At 40.2% G+C, this 22,284-nt stretch overlaps 1 protein-coding gene across 5 annotated transcripts in view; it reads right to left on the bottom strand.

Moving 5' to 3' along the window:
- Positions 1-19,366: 19,366 nt before the first annotated feature.
- Positions 19,367-22,284, bottom strand: part of PLCL2 (phospholipase C like 2) — a 107,259-nt gene continuing 104,341 nt past the window's right edge. For all 5 annotated transcript variants that reach the window (XM_038161523.1, XM_038161532.1, XM_038161539.1 and 2 more), the window contains one exon: positions 19,367-20,631. In XM_038161523.1, coding sequence (XP_038017451.1) covers positions 20,452-20,631 — 180 coding nt within the window. In that variant the 3' untranslated portion in view covers positions 19,367-20,451. The remainder of the gene's footprint in view (positions 20,632-22,284) is intronic.

The raw sequence follows: 22,284 nt of genomic DNA, 5'->3' as shown, positions 1-22,284 counted from the left end.
TCACCTTCCAGTGGCCAGATGTGGCTCCTCAGCTGTCAGGGAAGGATGAGGAGTAGCTCATGCTCAGCATGATGCCTGCTTCATGCACAAAGTAGCAACTGAGGACAAGATCTGAGGTTTTCCAGTACTGTTCTGCCATGAGAAAAATAATTCAATTATCTGACAAAAAATATGACTTAGAAGTGCTGAAATGTGTTCCTTCTTGGTGAAAACATATAATTATGGAAAGTCATTAACCTTGCTGCAGAAGAGCTGTATCTTGATGCTCTAGTAATCCAAAGACAAAATGTGAAGTACCTGTTTCAAGCTCTCCGCTTCACTTAAGCCATCTGGGATCTGCACAAGCCATCTGATAACAGGTTTGCATCACTGGTCTGTTAAATGAACTTCATTAACCTCCCACTCTATAACAGTGTGTAGCTTTGTGCAGCTTTCTTTTTCTATCATGCAATTCATTGAATTACCAAATATCCAAGAAAATCAGCATTCTCTGAGGCTGGGAATGGACAGAAACTATCGTTTTGATCACAGTGATCTTGAGTCTGAACTTTTTAAATTAATCCCCTGTTCCTTCTGACCTCTTTACCAGCAAAAGGTTTGCAACCTTCTTTTTTATTGCTGTGGCACCACATAGCGAGGAGTGAGCTAGCTTTTCCATTACAAAGCACTTTTTCATTTCTCAGCATGCTGAAGCCTGGCACACAATGCTAACCCAAGATGCAGGAAGGTTTTTTAGCAGCTTAAAGCGAATTAAGTTTTCTTTGAATTTTGGGAGCAAACAGAGTTGTTTGTTTCTGAGAGGAAAAACTGGGTGGTTTTTGCTGGAGCCTGGCAAAATTGTGCATAAATAGAGCCAGGAAAACCAAGTTGTTTCTCAGGCTCTAAATATACTCTTCCCCCTTACTCCAACAGAGATTTTATTTTTAAAAACAGACAAGATTCCAGCAATCTTAGTTCTTGCTTTGAATAAGTTCCCTCTTTCGTTCGTGTGATGCGTTTGCCTTTTTTTGTTTTCCTTATTTTGCCTTGCCAGTTCAACACTGAATAGAGCCATCCCCTGTCCTAGATTTATCTGCACAGGAAATCCATCCTGTTTCCACTGCAAGCAGCTTCTTTGGGTCACCCTTAGCACAACACTCTGTGGGCAAGGTGATCACAAACAACATACACATCTCATCCCTGCATGATTTCCGGGGAATGCAGAGAAGGCTCACGCTGGTCTTGCAGTAACTTTACCAAAACACAGTCCTGGCCTGAGAAACAATGTCAATGTAGTGAACATGCAGGGCAAGTATTGACAAGTCCAGTTTCCTTCTTAGATCCCCCCAATCCAAGATGTAGCTCTCATTCTCCAAAGAGGGAGCGGGGCTTTTCTCTCCTCCATCACTTCTGTTGAGAAAATGTTAATAACACCACTGGTAATATCATGTGTTTTATGGTCAGTTGCCTCTGTTTTATTTGTGAAGTACTTCGAGATGCTTGAAAAAGTCCAAAATACCCTCCAGCCATAAGCCATGCCGGAGTAAAATGGATTGAGTAAACTGAAGTCATTAGAGGAAGTAAACAGAGTTAAGCAAGATACATGAATGTATAAATCTACACTGATGCTTTGTCCACTTGAAGATCACTATGTAGTAGAGATCTATGATCTCTAGATTAATTTTGACTTGCTTTCTGATTCTATCAGATGTTATTTTCTTACTAAAATTATGTTTTACAAAGAACTGGATTTTAAAAACTGGTGTCCATCTAGTTCCCCTTAAATCACACATCTGCAGAGGCGTGGTTTGTTTTCACCTTTACAACACCAGTACAACAGGAGAAATGTCCAGTGTGTGCTGCCATTTATGTGCTGCCTCCTCCTAAAGGCAAAATGCCTCCAATGGCTTCTGTGTGGCCATGTACAGTGAGCATGATGAACATTCTATTAGTGTAGATCCACCCTCAAAAACTAATCTAAGACAAAATCTAAATGGAAAATTATTAAAAATAAATGTCCCTTCTCACTAAAACCACAACAGAGAAAAAAAATCACCCTTCTATAAGGTTAACCCTTTTGTGTTCCTTGGAGCCTGTTATCTATATCTCAAAGTTATCTGCCCAGGGGGAGTTTTCATCAGTATGTGCTTCATCCTCATGTAACAGAGGGAGGAAGCTGATACAGCCCATCTGCTTCACTTTTGAGGCAGAGAGCTAAGGAAGCTGATTTGCCCAGTGTAATTTGACGCGGTGAATGACAGCACCAGGAAGAGAGCTCGGGTCTCGTGTGTGCACCGCTCTGCTCTTGCTGCCTGAGATCAAAGCAGCCCCTTTCCTTTGGTGCATCTGTCACAGACAAGGAGCTACATAAATAGCCTTGCAGCAGCGCTTGTGCTCTGACAAGCACATGATCCAATCCCTCAGAAGAAAGCAATGCTGAGCATAGTTACAGTTGTAGTTAGTGGAAATGTCCCACAGGAGAAATAGTGTCCAGTGCGCAACTTGCAGACCCATTTTTCTGTCCCAAAAACTTCAGGCTTCAGTATCATTCTTTTGGCTAATGGCACCATATTTCCTACATGAAGAATCTCTTGTGACATCACTTCTGAGTCTTGTCAATAGTTCTTGTGTCCCTAAAACCACACTGAACACACAACAGCAACAGAAAAGTAAGTGGGCGGGTTTGGTTTTTTTTATGACCAGACTTTCTTTTTGGTGCAAACAGAAAGCTTTCCGTTGGGGCCATAGCATAGAAGTCACATAGAAGTCACATTGTGCCATTGCCTCTCTTGGTGGCAGTCAGCTTCTCTGGGACACTACCTCCATGAGCTATCTGCTGTGTGCATCTGTAAGAGAAATTTAGCTGAATACTGTGAAGGTGATGAAAGTAAGGACTTGAATAAAACCTTCAAAACCCCTATAAAGCTGGTTTCTCATTTTAATAAAAGCTGTAATTCTCTTTCCTTATTACATGAAGTAACTTTGTAGCTCTAACAGCCAAGGACAGAAACCAAATTAAATAAAAAACCACTTTAATTGTATGATACAGGGAATGGAGTACTTTTAATGTCCTTAACAGTGTCAAATTCCCATTTAACAAATGAACAAGAAACAATCCTTTGCTTTGGTATATTACCTATTCTAGTTTTCAGGGTTGCAGACATAGCAAAAAAAAAAAAAAAAAAAAAAAAAAAGCCCAATCTTTTGAGTCAAGGCACCTGCTAGAAATTAATTCAATAGATGCAGGTACAAGGACTAAAATGAAAACAATCTGAATTCATAGTGAAAATTCTCCGAATTAGTCTTGTCCAAATATTCCCTGCCCAATGGGATCCCTGAACACCAGTTTAGCACTGTCCGGAACTTTCATTTAACTTTCCTTTTTCAATATTGGCAGCCTATTCTCAGAGACCTTTTATAGAGCATGGTGTACCCCATGTCATATTGATGGAGTTTTTAATGAACAGTATTAAGTGGGGATGACAGATACCTGCCTCAAACAAGCTAAGGTTGATCTGTAACATGGTACAAAGTTTACCAAAACCCAAAGCTACTGTGATATTTCAGACTTGCTTCTTGTTGTAGCCCAAGTTTTTTGTTACCTATGTGAGTTTTTTTCCCTGTGTACTTCTCCAAAGTGGTGAAATCCTTGTGCAACAGAGCTGGCACCCATCTCCCGAGGAGAACGGGCTCTGCAACAGACACTGCTCCAGTGTCTGACAGCCTGAGAACTGCCATGGTTAAAGGATCAGGCTGGGAAGTAAAACAGAGAAAGCAGCCATCCTTGCTACAAGCAAGAGGATATTTCCCACAAAAGCAGGAGTTAAAAAATATAAGCATTTTACCAGTGAGGTCGGGTTGTGCAGAGAGGGAGACAGAGGCACCTCTGTGGCCACATCCTCAGGACACCCTGAGCCAGTAGAGGAAAGGAGCTGAGCCAAGGGAAAGAGGTGAAACCCAGCCACACCGAGCTGTTACACACCCTTTCCTCAGAGAAGACAACCAGGCATCTTAACTAGACTAAGCACAAGAAAATCTCCTTCTGGCTGCTACAGATGCCTCCATTTACAGAGGTCCCCAGAGCCATCAGAAGGATGCGTAAGTTTGGTCACTCCATGGGCACAGCTCTCTCCAGGCTGCATGAAGTCACCACTGAACTTGCCTAGAGCTTGCTTACACCAGGGACATCAGCATTTCCTCACCACTGAGGACTGAGGGGCTCCTTCCTGTAGGGACAGAGGAATGCTCGGTCCTCCAGGACTTCTGAGCCCACTGGGTATTCTGCAGGCAAAACAATGCCATTTGGGAATTGTGCTTTAAAAAAAAAGCAAAAAAGCCTCAACCACATCCTGCTTATTAGAGCCTTAAGGCTGGCAAAAGTCATCACGATGAGCTTTCCCCACCTCTTCCTCCAGTGACATTTATCTTCTTGTCAGGCCTTCTTGTATCCAAACAATAACAAATATGCCAGCAGTTTAAAGCTCATTTCCCCAGCCTGCCTAGGAACCACTCCAAGTCCTGACATTTACCCGATCCAGAAACTGTTTTATTTTGCCAAGGTTTCTCCAGACCCCACAGAACACATTCAAAACCTTTTCTTCTCTACTTGCACCATACCTAGATAGTAGCTGCTGTTCTTAAAGGCAAACTCGTCAAAGCACAGCAGGTATTAATAAACAGCTGCTGCTTTTCTTCTCAAGGAAACCAATGAGAAGCTGCTGAAAATCTGTTTACATGATTCTTAAAAAGCAAAGTTCTTCTTTCTCCCTAGAAGCATTATTGATTTAATTGAAGAACTCCCCTGGGGGAGGGGGTTGCCTGCAGAAAGGTTACAGCCTGTTAAGAAAAAATTATCTCCATCAATTGTCAGCTCTTTAACCTAATGATGACAATCTTGAATAGCTTGCTCTACTCTGCAAAATTACATACAGCACTTAATTAGATTAATTAGCAAAATAGAGTTATCATAAAGACTCTGGCTCTGTATTTCAGTGCCAGAAAGGAAGGAGGGGAAAAAAAGACCAAGAAAGAAGTGGGTACATGAGTCTGAATGAAACCTGTCACTCATTAAATATTAACTGGTAACTGCTGTGGTTTGATCATTGAAAATTTGTTTTCATGTCTATTCTGAAATCAGCAAAATAAGCTTTAAAAACTTCTCCTTTTTTGATGGATACTTGCAAGGAATGCAACCTAGGACAGCTTGTTGCTGTCCTTCCAAAGCATAGTGTTTCAGAGCAATGACTCCATCCTTAAACAAGCAGAGAGGTGCTGTAAAGGAAGGTAGCATGAGGCAGGTTTCTCAGCATCATAGCCCTGTGCCAGCAAAAGCTTTAGCAATTTCTTCAGAAAAAACGTACTTCAAAAAATGAAAGAAGGGCATAAATTGGTGGTCTTTGCCAAGCCTGAGATGTGTGAGACTCAAAGAATAATGTTTTGTGGGTTTGCAGTACACACCAAAGTGAGTCAATGTTATGTTTCATATTTCCTGCTGGGGAGCATCAACACTCACATGATGTTCTGCAGCAAAACCCAAGCCCTGGTCTGTGCTTTGTTTATTGAGCATAAACTCCTATTTCACACTGAAGATGCCATCTGCTCTTACTGTGTCAATCAAAGCTTTACAACATTACTTCAACCAAATGTTTATTACTAAAGGAGTGGTACTCTTTAAGTAAGAAGGATGGATTTGGATCTCTTTCTTCATGTAGAAATTTTAAAAGAATTGTTTGGAAACTTTCTGAACATTTGTCTTTGTATCTGACTAAGTGTGGTAAACTGAGAAAGGACAGAAAAGCCAGAAGACCTGTAGTACTCCAAAGGAGTAAACATAGAAATTTTCATTATCTGGGACATCATGGAAAAAAATATAATGTGTTATTTATGTTGGACAGCTGGATAGGGGGAAAGAGGGACAATCAAAGAGCAACAACTTATTCAATTTCAATTAAAGTTATTTTCCCAAGCAAAATGTCAAGTAAGCTTACCTTCTTCTTTGATACAATTTTAACTTGGTTATTTTGTACTATGCTCCATGCCATGCCTGATATCTTTAGTTTTAAAATAATTCAAACTACCTGAAATTAGTCTAATGATACTGATATGCAGTTAATTTCAAACGGCTAGACACCACCCAGGAGTGTTTCTGGATGAGTGACATGTAGAGCCTGATCGTTGCTTTCAGTTTCTTTATACTGATCTGAAAAACAGTATCATCAAATATCCAATTTACAGAGAACCCATATAACTGTGTAAATAAATATAAATGAAAGTGAGGTAAAATCATTTGTACAGATGGATTCGCATCACTTGACTACTTGACATCACTAAACACATCTACAAAAGGAAAAACCTTGTGACCAGTAATGGAAGCTCATGTGATATATCACTATCAGGGATCATGTCTCTATCATTCCCGAAAACATTTTCATAGTGTCAACACCAAAATTTATTATGAGAGATCAAAAAGGATAAATAATGTAAGGAAAAGAGTGACTTGAGGCATTGACAATGCACTTCAGTGAGATACTTCAATCTGATACACAATACATGTTCCATCATGGTCAGACTACAGGAAAGATTTCGGATTATAGGGGGATGTGTGATCTTGGTGGATGAGTGAAAGCTCAAGGCAAATTCAATCTCAGAGTGCAAGTTCTACCATGAGAAAAACTAGCCTTTGAAAAACATAACCTACAAAAATTCTTTAGTTTTTAATTTCCATCATTTCAGAGTTCTGAGGAAGGAAGGGATGTAGATTTAAAAAACTGCTGCAGGTGAAGAATCTAGGTAGGAGAACTAGGTGAAATGGCATTTATATATGGTGTTAGGCAGACTAAATTACCTGAAGTGTTTCAACCTAAATTTCTGAATACCCCTTTTTCTCATGTATTGAAAGGATATTTGCCAGAAATTTTCAGTAAAGTGTATCTGAGACCAACTTAAGCCTGCACAGTGGCATCCCTCATACTGAGGAGATGGAGCTGTGATGTTTTCTTTCCTTGTCTGCAGAGGTGCAGAGTAAACAGTGGCTGGTCAGATCATAAATTTAGCTGTGTGGCAACTTTCAGGAAAGGAGGCAAGAGTGTTATTAATAGGGGGAGGCAAACCAACTGAGATAAAGTTAGAAACAACCTCAGCCTGGACCACAGACTAATATTTACACAAAATGTGTGGTAAAATTGGAATATAACTAGCTGTCAGTGGCTAAAGTCAGGATGTTTTACATGAGTGAAGCACTCCAGGGAAGACATCTGATGGCTATTTGCATCTTGACTTGACAATTTCAAAGGTGGGGTCCCAGAAGTGTAGCCCCACAAACCCTGATTTTCAGTGGTGCGTCTCCATTTTCATAATTTTTGGTCTGTGTATAGCCATCCCTACAACAGTGATGACATCCATCTGGCCCAGCTTTTACTCACGTTGAGCTGAGTTCCTTCTAAATAGCACATGAGATCTCTCAGTGAGTGAGGAAGTTGTTTAGTTTTGTTAAGCATTCTCAGGGAGACAATCCACAGCTCTGCCACAGGGCAGCCATAAATAGATTGTGGTGTACCCCAAGTAACATGTTACACATAAATCATACAAAGACTTCCTGCCAGATCCCAGGATGCCAGCACACCTATATTCAGTCCACAGACACTCAGTCACGTGTTCAGCTGGGCTCAACAACACGGTGTGGTTTGAGGTCTACAAAAATATATTTCTTTCACAAAATATCCCCGGCCATACCAGCCTCAACTCAGTCTCCAAACACCCCTGAGATCTCATTTCTCCTCTCAATTACAGGCACTAAACAACTCTTTCTCTAGGTGCCACTGGCTTCCTCAGGGAAGCAATTTGGAGGCTAAGCTCGGCAAGCACAAAATTTATGCTACTCGGAAAAAGATGAAATTCTGTTTCTTAGAAGGGTGTTGGCCAGTCTTTATGAGACAAAGCCATTTGATTTCAGAGTTTTCCTGGCTCAGTAACAGGACAAGCAATAAACCAGTGCAAGCATTTGAAGGTCTCTGGAGACAGACAGCTCTGCAATGAACTGGCAGACATGGAAACTAGGAAGAGCCCATCGTGGATTTCACCTCAAAATGTCTCTGATGCACATGATATGTGCAAGACCTATGCACAAGGTCTGCTCATACCCTGTTAGAGTTCTGGATGCCGAGAATTTTAGACTTTCTGTGCTGACAGACTCTGACTCCCAGGAGAGCACTGCATTTGACCTGAGGCTGTGGAAAAGGCTTCCAAAATTGATTGACAGCACTGGGATTACAGGTGTATCATTTGATTAGAAGTGTGTAAAATCACAGGGTGGAAAATTTAGAGTTTAAGTTTTGGGTTTTTTTTTTATATTTATACCAATATATATGGGGCAAGATGGAGGTTTTAGGGCAGTGACTTTTTGTCCTTCTTCACCTTCATCTTTATAGGTTTTGGTGGTGTTTTGTAATTGGACAGAAAAGTCCACATTGCAGACTTCGAGGGATTAATTATTGGGTTAAAAGGGAAAATAATGTAGGTGTCATTTCGTAAGTGGATAGTTTAGCCTTAAAAGACCTTAAAGAGAAAGATAGTTAGCCATTTTGTAGCTTGTTAGTAGAATGCTGTAGAACTCACGACTTGCAATATAGATAAGAAATAATAAACATCTAAGCCTGAACATGAAATAACCGTCTCAAGTGCCTTCAATCCTGACCTTGACAGAGGCAAGAAAAAGAAGCTGAGAACTGGCAATATCCATCTCATATTCTTATGTATTTGCACATATTTATGTATTAGAAGCTTCTTTAATTAGGGGCAGGCCTCTCTAATGCTCCAGCAAGACTCAACATCCTCTCTATCATCAGTGCTGCGCGCCAGCATCCACCTTGGCAGAGCAAACCCAAGGAAAGCACCCAAGTAACCAAAAAAAAATGTTGCTGTGACTCTTTTGAATTCATTGCACTTTCTATTAATTGCTCCTCCTTTACTGAGTCCTCTCTGTAGGTCTGCAAGGTCGTGGTGCAGCACAGCATGGATGAGGTGGTTGGTCACAGTCCTCCCTACCTAAGAGCATACAAGGCCTGGTGGAAAACAGGCCACACATGTGAGCTGCTGACAGCACTGAGCCAAAAATTGTGGTGTTGGTGAGGAGTGTGTTCACACCTAATGTGTGGAGCCAGTGAGAGAACAGTGACTTGCAAAGTGCCCAATCCCTTTCCTACCAAAGGGGAAAGACCTGACCATTCTTCTGCCCTGCTCTCCACTCGCTCCATGCGTGTGCTGGATGCAGAGGCAGCTGCTGTGCTGTGGCTGGGGTTTGGGCTCCTTGCTCACCTGCCCACTCTAATGTCTAACTGACATTAGAGTTTGAAGCACTGCAGGGAAAACAGTTAATAAAATCAGTTCACTCTCTTTCTCAGTCATTTAAACTATTTTCACATGTGTCAGGTTTCATTTCACAAACCCCTCATGTTGTGTCTGAAACCAGTTGGCAGTCTGAAGCTTTTGAGAACAGTTTCACAATGGATGTGAAAATAGTATGTGGTAATATGTTTTCATGGTACCAAGACTAGTGTTTTGTATATCTGCCCTTCAGGCATTCCAGCTGAATATAAATTTAACTTAGTTTTCAGCATAAGCATCCTTCCAACTCCAGATCACCTCAGCATGCTTCAAACCTCTGGAGAAGCCTGAGCTTTCAGCTTATGTTTGCAGTTCATCTGACTACAACAATTTACATGAGAAACAGTGGGCAATCCATCCTATTTCATCATCTTCCCTGCTTTGTCCTCAATGTCTTTTGCTCTTAGAAAAGCTGTGTGCATGAGGAGAAGAGCAAAGTCCTACTGATGAGACATTTAAATACCATAAAATGTCACTACATCAGATAAACTTCAAGATCTCAAAAAAGGATTAAAAGAGAGTTTATTGGATGCTGACATGCAGTTAATAGCACTTTTGCGTGCAATGATTTCACACACTGTTTCTATGAAGTTTTAAATGTCATGTAAGTGTACAAATTCCATTCAAATATAACCTTTATTATGAGGGTATCAATAACAGAAAAATCTAATTAAAGAATAAAAGGCTTGCTGGAAACATAACCTTTTTCATATCAAATTGGTAATGAATTCACAGAACTCTATGAAGGATATTATTTCAGAGAGACTGACAAGCACAGAGAAAACCCTGCTTTCCACCACATGGTTTAATGGAAGTTCCTCTTCTCTCTTCAGCAGCCCATCCTCCCCCTTTGTAATCCTGAGTGAATTATTATTCAAAATGGCTGCATCAAAATACATTAAAACAGCAGCTGCACCTTTGAAATCTCCCTGGTTTTTTCAGCTTGAATTATCTGCACTGGGACACTTGTCACCTTGCCACAGTCTATTACACCCAAGCCTTTGGCTGATAAATTACAGCTCTGTGAATCGTCCTGTCTAGCAAATTGCCAGCATATGAGAAGGAACCAAATATCACTACCAGCATTACGGAACACCATGGACAATGTAATGGCAGGCTGCATTTCCCTTGGTCAGTGCTTATCCCAGAAAAGTAGGCCATGGTGTCCTTCAAACCATAATGAGAATTACTTTATAGAGCACTGTCAATCTACATAACAGAAGAAATGAGGCTTGACAGTTCAGTAAATTGGGGATACGTACAGTAGCAGAAACAATTACTGCAAAAGGATTCGTTATTTTCTTCACACTCAGTCTAAAATAGCTAGAAATGACCTAGGCCAAAGTTGTTGCCTGATTTTGACAAAACATTCTTATCTGTTTCTAGCTGTTGTTTTTGCCTGGAAAGACGGAATGTGATGAAGTTCTCTTTAGGGTCTGTCTCTCCCTAAACCATAGTTAAGTCCAAGCTATTAATGTGCCACATCATGCTGCAAATGTATGATCAGGATTGCTCTCATCCCTTTGTGTTTTTTTTTAATTATATCCTTATAGGAACATCATAAATATAAATATGATTATATATAAAAGCTTTTTTTTCTTGTTCTTTGCATTCCTTGTTTTTCTTCTGGACTGACTATTCAAAAGTGATTACCCTTCCCTCCAGACTAAACAAAGATACTACAAGCCACTTGATACATACTGTAGACTGACACTGAGAAGAAAGGTTCAGAAGGGCATCTGAAGAGCACTAGATTTCACGTGCCTTTCTCTCTGACCCTCTGCTCCCTAATACTGCACTCCTCTCTCAGAAGTGCTTTCACTGTCAGTCCCCAGCCCCTTTCTTTCTCAGATCTAGCAGAACAGTCCACCCTGCAGCAGATCCACAGAATCTTTGAGGTTGAATGAGACCTCTGGAGGTCATCCAGTCCAACACCCCTGCTAAAGCAGGTTCACTTAGAGCAGCGTGGACAGGACCACGCTGAGATGACTTTTGAATATCTCCAGAGAAGGAGATTCCACAGCCTCTGTGGGCAGTCTGTCCCAGTGCACCGTCACCTTCACAGGAAAGAAATCCTTCCTTATGTTCAGGTGGAACTTCCTGTGTTCCAGTTTGTGCCCACTGTTCTTGTCCTGTCACAGGAGCCACTGCAAAGAGATGGCATCCAGAATGAGTGGTTCCATCACCTTTCCAGGGACTGAGGTGAGGCAACTGGCCTGTAGTTTTCTGGGTCCTTCTTACTCTTCTTGAAGACTGGGCTGACACTGCTTTTCCTCCAGCCCTCAGACATTTCTCTGGTTCTCCACGACCCCTCAAAGGTGACAGACAGTGGTTTAACAATAACATCTAGCTTCCTTAGCACTCATGTGTGCATCCCATCAATGCCCCATGGATCTGTGAGATCAAGTTTGCCTAAATGATCTTTAACCCAATCCTCCTCAACCAAGGAAAAGTCTTCCTTTCTCCAGATTTTCTCTCTTGCCTCCAGGGACTTGGGATAAAGATGCAGTTGCTGGACGCCACAGTTCAGCAGCAGCTCATGAAAATCGTAGTTCATCTCTGCAACTCAAACTGCTCTTCCCTGCATCAAAACTGCTCTGCAGGGTGTTTTGAGCCCTGCTGCAACCCACGTCAGGTCAGTGGTAGTTGTTGGAGGAAAGAACAGTAACCACAATGGAAACAGCAGTTTTGGAAGCTGCTGGCACTGGGGAAAAAAGAATGTGACCAAGTAGTGTTTCTGAGCTCCCTGAGAAGAATCTGTAAAGCACACAGCAGCCATCAGCAGCCCTACTAAGCTAAAGACATCTCTTCATGCCAAGTGCTTCAAGGATGCTTTGCTACACCATGGGAAACTCATTTAGATACACAACCTGGTCTCCGAATTCCAATGTACAGGCAGGGCTCGTGGGACTCAGTGCGATCACGTGGTGCTTTTGAAAAGATCTGAAATCTGTGGGAAGTCCCACCTACTGTCACTAATGCTGGAGAAGGGAGCCTTGTTTTCAACATGTTTATGGTACAGTAACTCTAATTGCAAGTTATGTGCACTAAACGTGACACAGAAATACCTATAAAGAAAACAGAAGATCTTCTGCAGCAGGAGATCTGGCTAGCATGCCCCTTGACTCGTACCAGTCGTTTCAGTAGATAGCCTAAAGCTCTCCCAAATATGATGAAATAGAAATTATTTAAGGCCCTGGTGCATGACATCTAATCATTCTTTATTTAGTGCAACACACTGTAACTCTGTTATTCTGTAAAAATTGCGTGGTAGCCCTGTTGAGCTTGCTAAGTCTCAATGAAATCCTGTGGCTTGTGACTACTAGCTGCTATGGAGAAATCCTTCATGGATTTCAGTATTTTGTAGCCTTTTATTTCATTAACGTGCTTCACCATTTACTTACTTTATCTGTATCAGAAACAGCTGAGTAGAACCTATGAAACAGCAATATTGAATATCAAATACAGCAATTCTTACAGCGTTATAGATACCATTACTTCCAGCACAGATCATAAGATAATTTTAATCTGGCTCCCCTAATGAATAGTTTGTGAACAGAATCTTAAATGTGAGGGCCTAATTTTCAGAGATTCAGCACTTGGGGGAATTGCACCAGCGTCATTTGCATGTTATACACTTAGGCAATTTACAAAAGCTGCAATTCCAGCTTTCTTATTACAGTGTTATTTATTAACTATTTTCTAGTTTGTGTCTGTACAAGGAAGTAAATACCTGGCAAATATAGCACTGCTGGAAACTGTGGAGGTGATGGATTTTAGAGCATATAGTGCTCCCACCCATCATGTGCATCTCCACCATTATAGGTGCAAGTTGTCTTTTCAGGGTCCTACTCTTGGATCATTCTACTTTTGGTAACGTAGCTATGGTAGGAAAAGTACATCACTGATTAGCTTGAAACACTCTGTTCATATTTAATCATTGTTCTTGTAGTTTTCCTCTGGGCTTTGAGCTGTGGCAGATCTTTTATGTAGGTAGAAAATGCCATTTTTCTTTTGCTAGAATTCTTCTGGGGAGATGCTGTCAGAGTGCTCCATCACATGTGACAGATCATCACTTACAGAGAATTATCTCCAATACAAAATTGAGTTTTTATCTTGAACTGTCGTGTCTGAGAAGTCTTGGCTGTGACATGGGGTAGTGGAAGGAGCTGAATTTAGTAGCTGATTCCTCTTCCAGGACTGAACATATCTCTCAAACCCAGTTCTCATACCCTATCTCTCATACCCAGTTCTCTCCTTAATCTTGTAACAGCTGCCACCTCCCCTTCATGGGCTAACAGGTCTCCTCAGTTAATGCTATCTCCAGTGCAGCCTCCCTGAGCATTAGACTGTGCTCACATTATAGTGACCAGATTTTCAGTCCAGAACTACGTGTTGTCACAGTGTTGACATCACCAGCGCTCTTCATGCACTCTGGCTCTTACTACTTGTAAGCTATTTGCTGTTAAAATCACGTTGGAAATCGTGGCGTAAAAATACTCAGTTAGCAAATCAATCCAATGTTCTCCAAGCAAATAAACTTTAAATACTGGTTATGAATCCAGACTAAAAAAAAAAAAAAAAAAAGAGTGAGGTTTATGCTTCTGTACAACTGTGTGCCAATAAATGTAAGCACAAAATATTGTACTCTAGAGAATGATGTTTGTGAAATGCTGTTTCCAGTCCTGCTTGCTGACTGCTCCCTGGCAGAGCCACGGGACTCTGAACGGCAGCAGCAGCCATCACTCTCCTGGGAAATTCGCTACTCACCTCCACAATTACAGATTCCTGGTCTAAGATGAGATCTTTATTTCTCTGTCCAACAAAATTGCTTTTTTTCAGTAATCCTGGCACAAGTGACAGCATCAGTAATATAAAAAAATATTTGAGCATTTTGTTAAATATTAATAGTTGAAAAATTTGAATCATTATTTGGCTGAAAACATACCCAAATCAAAGCAGTTATCAGCAGTTCTCAGATTCAGAACAGAGAAAGAGACAGCTGAATCCTAAGGCTTTTTCTAAGATTTTTATGAAGTTTTGGGGTTTTTTATCTGGAGAATAACACATCTGAGAATAAAAGAAGTGATCATGCCATGAGCCACAGCATAAAGTCTGTATTATAAGAGTATAACAAATTCTTTTTTTACTCTCTTATTAGACAGGGAAAATATTGGAACTCTCCAGGACCTGGGACCCCACACAAACATGCTTAGCTTGTAATCAAGTGATAGGATTTGTATTTCAAAACCCTCTTCACCAATCAGGAGCACGTTTAAGAATGCCTGCTAAGTACATGCCACGGAACAGCTATGTAGGCATTAGTGCACTCTGTAAAGCAGGATCTAGCGAAACCTGATGTACACAGCATTCCAACACAGAGTGCTGCCTTCCCGCAAAGCACTTATTTATACGTCAGTTTATTTCACTCCCAGCCTCCTCCTGAGAGGGTTGGCTTTTTTCTGCCATTACACAGTATGTTTCTCCTGCTACTTTAAGAAGTGGTAGATGTCATTTCCTCCAATTTATCGATGGAGGAAGCTGAGGGCCGGAGAACAAAGCGCAGGGCTTTGAGTTCCCGCACTGTTTCCTGGCCATGCTGCTTCCTTCTCCCAAACAGTCCCCAACGCACAGGCCAATGCTGCAGCCAGCCAAGAAGAGCCTCTGCTCCCCCACATTCATCTCCATGGAAAAGAGGTAACTAATTAAACACCCCAGCTTACTCAGAAAGCTCTTCCACAGACTGCAGATAGCTTAACGAGGCCGGATTGCTCTTGACAAACAGGAGAGGTTCATGACAGCTGAATCACTCTTTGGTTGTGCTTCTCCCACTCCAGCTCAAGCTGCCTCCTTTCATTCCACCCTCCCACGCCACCTCTTGAACACTCTCCTGATCACAGACACACACATCCTCCTTCCTCTCAACTCTGCTGTGCCAAAGTGGCACTCAGTGAGAAGTCCTATGAGCTCAAGTGGCAAAAGTGTGAACCTCAAAGCCGTGCATGCATCTAGGCCCAAAAAGAGAAATTACCAGTTTGGTGTTTGTACCTGACCACTCTCCCAGCATCACTGCTCTCTTTACCACACTAGATGATATTGTAAAAGGAAGAAACACTATCTTTTGTCTCAAAGTACCAGTAACCAATGGAAAACCTTAGGGATCCATCAGGATGGCACTGGGACCACACCATCCTCTGGCTACCCACACTTCTGGGCTAATGCTTTTTTTTTTAACATCCAATTCTGCTTGTCTTTCTCTTCCCCAATGCTGCCTTTCAATTTCTAAGTGCCATTCAGCTTGGTTGACTGCAATGGATGTTCCCCCAAACCTGTGAGGACTTGTTGTTCTCTTGTATACTAAGTCCTATTTCTAATCTTTCTGCTGTGCTCCTTTTTGCTACCTTGTGTTTCCTCAGCCACCCACAGAAGAGGAGATGAGTCAGAAAGGGAAGTTTAATAGGGTCCTAAAACAGAAATAACAAGAAAACCTCAGGAGTTTTACTTAGGCAGTTTACTGCCTTTTTCTTATTGAGAACAAACAAGTTGTAATGACTAAAGAACATCACACAGATTAGTTTTGAAAACTATCAGACTGATCTACCACACAGCTGCTTTCATAATACTGAGAACAACAGGAATCGGGGAGTGTTGAGAATGGTGGAGGGTTTGATTGAAGTATTTACAGGAGCTCAAAAGACTGAAGTCCTTATAGGATACATGCAGATCTATTAATCGTTAAACCAAGTTGTTAGATACTCAATTTAGAAAGTTTAATTGGTCAGAATGAGTAGGTGTGAATAGAGGAAAAAAAATGTGGTAAAGTCCTACACCCATTACAGTCAGCTAGCTGGGGACATCACCAGTTTTAGAATTCTGCTCATGGTATCAAAACCCCATGGGCTCATCATCCTTCAGCAGCAGCACTCCAACTCTTACCTATATAAGCATAAAATGATTTCACAGTGAAGAACATGCCTTTGCAAGGGAACACTCTGCCATTAATATGGCTGTATGATTACCCTTCTTGTAAATATCACTCTTTGTATTAGTTTTTAACCTTCAATTAACACAAATGCAAACCTAGGTAGGCTAAAGCTTATTTGAAGATTATTACACCATGCACAGGACACTCAGGAGCTTCCTTGACCAGTGCAGCAAATGAATATAGCAAGAAGAAATCAGCATTACTTTTAAAACCCATGCCAGAGAAAACTATATCAGGAAATCATATAAATGAAAGGGATACTCAAGCACTGAAAGAGCAAAGGATTGGATCCTTTCAGATTAGTTTATTTGATTAGTATACCAGTGTTAAAATTTTTGAAACTCACTTCCATTTTTCACACTGGCAACTCTGAATCATCTCTCTCTGCTGTTTCAATTCAAAACAGGAAAAAGTGAATACAGCAACCGAACATGGAGTCTTATAAAATTATTCTTGTGCTGTACAAAGTAGCTGAAAAAATGGTTGACTCATACAGCACCTTCACCTTGCCTGCATGGGCCAGCTTGTGAAATTGTGCAGGGCTCCATTCAAGCATTCTTTACTGCAGCAACAGAACAACATGAAGGTATAAAAAGAAAGGACCAGAGAAAAAGGGGAAATTTTGCAACACTGCACTTAAATCCCAGTCCTACTGACTTGAGTAGAAGACTACTCATTGACATCAGAAAGGCCACAGCTTCAACAGTGCAGCCTGGCCCTCACCTCTGCTTTGAAGGCTTTTGCTGTTTTGGTGGCTTCAGTAGGCTGAGGAGTGCCCCTTGGGAACTGCTGCTGGGGGAACTCCTGGAGAACAGAGCTGTCTGCTATAGCTGGCCGGTGCATCCAGAGGATGGAAGGTATGGTCCTGGCTCTGTGGTAAAATATCCAATGGCTGCTATGCACCACACCAAGCAAAACCAATGAGGAAGGGAGGAAGAATGAAGATGAGGTTTAGAGGTGCTCCTTTTCCAAACACGCACTGTTAAAACTTTTTCTTGTGTTCAAAAAAAGAATTCACTGTTAGTGTCAATATGGTTAATCTGTATGTGAACTTTCCCTTTCCCAATTACCCTTTAATTTTAAATTAAGCAATATATTGACATATACCTGTACTCACTCAATGATTATTGGAGCCAAACTAAAGCTAAAAAGGCAGTCAGTTAAATAGTCACTTATATATTGGATCAACATTCCACAGTTAAAGACTACATAAACAGTTCAACTGCATTATAGCACATTATTTAAGAAAATAAAAGCCCCAAAAAAGTGCAGTCAACCTGTGATTAATTTTATTTTGAATACTTTGCTGGGTCTTCATTGCACCTTTCTATATAACCGAAAATAAACATTGTAAAAAAATGGACTAATAATATGGATGCAGAGAATGCTTTAAGAAAATACAACTGAAAAAACAGACTAATACATTTGGTGTTGAAATCATCATCACTGGGCTAACAATACAGCCAGATACTTTGCTTGCAGGTGGTTATCCTCAACTCTTTTAACATGCAACATGTAAACTTCCTGAAGCACTTTTAGCTACACATCATCTTTCAGAGTGAAAGATGACGACTCAGCTCATTTTAAGATTTTATGGCACATATAGTTTTGGACCGAGCATGAATAATGCACAGAAGTGACTTCCATTTAAAGGTATCAGCACTAAAATCAGATGCTAACATATTTAAAGTGTCAGTTAGCTAAATGCATGTATTTTTACTTTTTAAAAAGATATAATATGCATCTATATTACTCAAAAAAATATTATCTTCCTTTTTAACAAAGTAGAACAGGATCAGTTCTGCAATCAACCATTCATACATTGTAAGTGGAACATGCAAAACCTCTCAGGCCTTGTCTATGTGATAATCAATTTTCACTTACTATTTTTTGCCTTAAAACAAAGGAAAAACCGTTAAACTGTGTGGAACCCTTTCAATGTTCCCTCACCTCTGTTCAGGTTGTAATGTGCTAAATAGAAATACGTAAATGCTAAGAGTGCCCAAGACATCAGTTCTGATAAGCTGGTTGGAGGAAGAGACTCTACAGAAATGCTTCATTTGTGATATAAATGATGTTGTTCTGTAAATGCCATGCAAACAGTGCTGGGGCAGGACTGCAAAAGGAGCCTTACTGGTTTTTAGGTCTATCTGAAGCATAATGCGAACAGGATGACATTTTCCCACAGCCTACATCTTTCAATTAGGACTAAAAGTCAGAAATAAAATTCCAGCAGCCTAGGTTTTGGGATTTCTGATAAAGTGAAACTGACCTTGCATATTTATGGTGCAGACAGATCTTGATCTAACACAATTGTTTTACTGTAGACAAATTTAAATCTAACTCTAAATCAGATTTAGATGTGATAGATTTGGCCCTGGAAGACTAATTTCAGAGTGGCTTAGAACACAGTTAACAATGTGAATTTCAAGTTGCTTCCCATCAACTTCAGGTTCCATCAGAAGTCTTTCAGCTGCCAACACAGAAAAGGACTGCCTAAAAAGCAACACTTGCAGACGTTTACCACAGGTTAAATGCTTAATTTTGTACTACACAGACTAGAGCTCACTCTTAGCAAGATCCTAATATTAGGGCACACAGTCTGTAACTAGACACTGGAAGAGCTTAGCACCTTCTAAAACTGCTCCTAACTCATACAGTTTGACATTTAAAAGTGCAAGCTCAAGATGTGATATTTACTATGCAAACTGTTTTCATCCCGCCCCATCCCCACTTTAATTTTATAATGACTAGAAAGTAAATTAAGTCCCTAATAATTCAATGAAGAGCAAGTGTAACGGCGTTCTTGTTCAGAGCTCTATTGACTTTTACGGGATGTTACACATAGGTAGATTTCATTACCCTCAATGCAGAAAGAGCATCTTGAACTGGTTAAAACAAAAATCCATATAGAATGCATGTCTTGAAGACTTCTACTTAAAACAATGCTTTTCAACAAACATCACCATCTTTCCTTTTCCCCCGCAACTGAACAAAAAGTGCATTTTGACCTCCAGAGGATTTTGCTTGTTTTTCTTCAAATTTATTAGCTTCTGTAATTATATAGTCCATTTTATTGTTAAATCAGAAACAGTAAGAGAACACTCTAGGTTGGTATAGTCATTTTACAATGAGCATATCAGCTACAATACCTTTACCTAATGTTGTCAGAAAACCAAAAAAGATCAGAACAGCAATTGGTTTATTTTTTTGACAAACCTGCTTATTGAGATATCACCTATTCTGTAAGGAAGAAAATACTCAAAAAATAAAAAAGTTAAAATTTAGTTAAAAGCTTTACTTGTTTGGGAGCAATCTCATAAAACTCTTTTTAATATGAGCACTTCACTTCACAAAATGAAAAACTATTTACATCGTTTTGCTTGCGGTTTGGTCACATTATCTACACACATTTTCAGAAGATCTTAGGCAAAATAGGTATGTATCTTCTTCTGACATAGGCTATCAGATTGATTGCACATTTTCCTTTTACATAATGGCTCTCCTATAGTGCACTGAAGTCAGTGATCACTGTCTAATTACATTCTCATTTTAATTTATGGCTCAACAATAAAATCAATACCACTTCAAACCCAAATATCCAAGCGGCTGAATTACATATAGTGTGAAACATGTGGATTCCACTTTTTGAGACCTGATTTTCAAAAGACTGATATATCTCACTAGCACAATTAACAAACTGTGCAAAGAAAGAAACAACCTTTGCATCAAATTGGTTTGAAAATCAAGGCATCTTGCCAAATTCTGTCAACTGATTTCCTGCTAGTTACACCTCATTTAAAAAATGTTCATTTCCTGATGGCACTACAATGAACTTTTCAGCACGCGATTACTGAATTACAGTATCTTTTACATATATACGCTATATTTAGGCCAATAATGTAATTTCCATGTTACACAAAATCATTGCCTTCACAAGCAGAGTTGCTACATACATTCACAGTTTCAATAGATTGTAATTAGCTTCTCCAGTTGTGCTTTAAAAATTCCGAATATTTTCCAACAGTAAGTGCAAAGCAAATGTCCTATGCAGCTACAATTGGTCACAGAGTTATAAACTCCAAAATTATGAGAAGAGCCTTCTCTCATTCTCCATTTTCATCACCTGCTTTTTCAGGTATGACCTCCAGACTTCGACGAGGCTTTGAGATTTCTGCATTTTCAGTGCCTGGCTTATTAAGTCCACATGAAACAGTGGCATAATGGATTTGCTTCAGATTCTCCAGAGCTTCATTTTTAGCATATTTGAGAAGATCAGCTTGTCCCTGTAAGGAAAAAAAAATGCAGTTAGAATACACCTTTGATAACAGCATTCTCTTCTACCCTTCTGCTTGTTTTGGATTAAAAGTATAGTTGTCCTGCTAAAAAAAAAAAAAAAAAAAGACCAAAAACCAAACCAAGCAATGAAACAAACAAAAACTCCTCAAAAACAAAACCAAAACTCAAATAAGGATTATTTAGTCTTAGAAAGAATCAAGCTCTTTGCTTTCTCTGAAGCCAATCAGTGGCATCAGCATAGGGGTAGGGATAATTTCTGCCTAACAGTTTTCAAGAAAGTAATCTGTGCTGTATTTTTAATCCATGGGGACTATAAATGTTTCTGTATAATGAAAACTGTGACAATTGATTTTAATACCTCAGGGAGTCATTTAAAGATTTCCTGGTTTTTTGGTTCCTAGGGATTTTTTTCCTTAGCAATGTGATTCACTCAATAGCAGGATGGTAAAGGACCAATGCTTGTCAATGCATGAAATATGAAAACACAGACTGGCAAGCAACACATAAAAAGGACAGTGATGACAAAGACTTCACAGGGCTGTCTACAGTTCAGTACTATTGCTATCCCTCTTCAGAATTATAGAATCCTTTAGGTTGAAAAAGCCCTTTAAGATCATCAGGTCCAACCATTAACCTAACACTGCCAAGTCCACCACTAAACTACATCCTTAAGAGCCACATCAATCTTCCTCTTCATAGCAATTAAGTTACAAACAAAGCTGTAAGAGAAATTGTCCGGGCTTAGGTCATTTGGCTCTTGTTCTACAGTCCTCCATCTCTCTGCATTGATTAAAGCCCTCTAACAGCAACAGCTCTCACTGGGAGACTGTGGACAGCCTTCCCTGCAGCTGGTATCTGCCTACCCTGCCCACTTGCAGCAAATGAGCAAGGCTGCAGCACATGGTGAGCGTGTCTGTCTTACTGGTGGGCACAGAGAAGTTCAAAAACAAGAACAGCAAGTCTGCAAGGGCCAAAGTGATTGTGCTGTGCCTGCACTCCTGAGGGAGAACTGCTCCACAGCTCTCAGGAAAATACCTGAAGGAGACAAATTCATACCTGAAGGGGAGAAATACCCACACACACACACACACAAAGTCCAGGTACTGTAGCTCCTTGAGACTGCCAGTACCAGTGTCCAATAAGGTATGAACACTGACTGCACCTTCTCCTGTCATGTCTGTCCATCCTGGGAAAATTCTGTCTCCTGACAGACATTTCTCTTGAAGACATGCTAGTATCTCTTCCAAAGATAATACGCTGCTTCTCCTCTGCCAAATAAGGCTGAAATGCATCTTTACCTCTTGAATTTAAAAATATAGGAGTAGAGATAGAATAGCAGTCAGACAAAAACATATACACTCATGGTGTGATGCTTCTGATGCTTCTTTACCAACTCAGAACATAAATACTATCCAATGAAGTGAGCAGACATGTCTTTGAGACCCACAAATTGAAAACAAATTTTACTTTCTTCAAAGAAATAATGTCCCCCCTCCCCTCACCCAAGACCATAATAGCCAAAGTCTTTCTTTCTGATCACCAGAGAAAAAAATCTAGAATGTCATCAATCATAGCACAAGCTTCAGTAATATTTTCTTCTAAAGGGCTACTTTTTACAAAAATCACATACTTTTTTCCAA

This window comes from Motacilla alba, chromosome 2, assembly GCF_015832195.1.
Source record: "Motacilla alba alba isolate MOTALB_02 chromosome 2, Motacilla_alba_V1.0_pri, whole genome shotgun sequence".
NCBI classification, from domain to species: Eukaryota; Metazoa; Chordata; class Aves; order Passeriformes; family Motacillidae; genus Motacilla; species Motacilla alba.
Note: the sequence above shows the minus strand (reverse complement) of the source record. Positions and strands in the feature narration are given on the sequence as shown.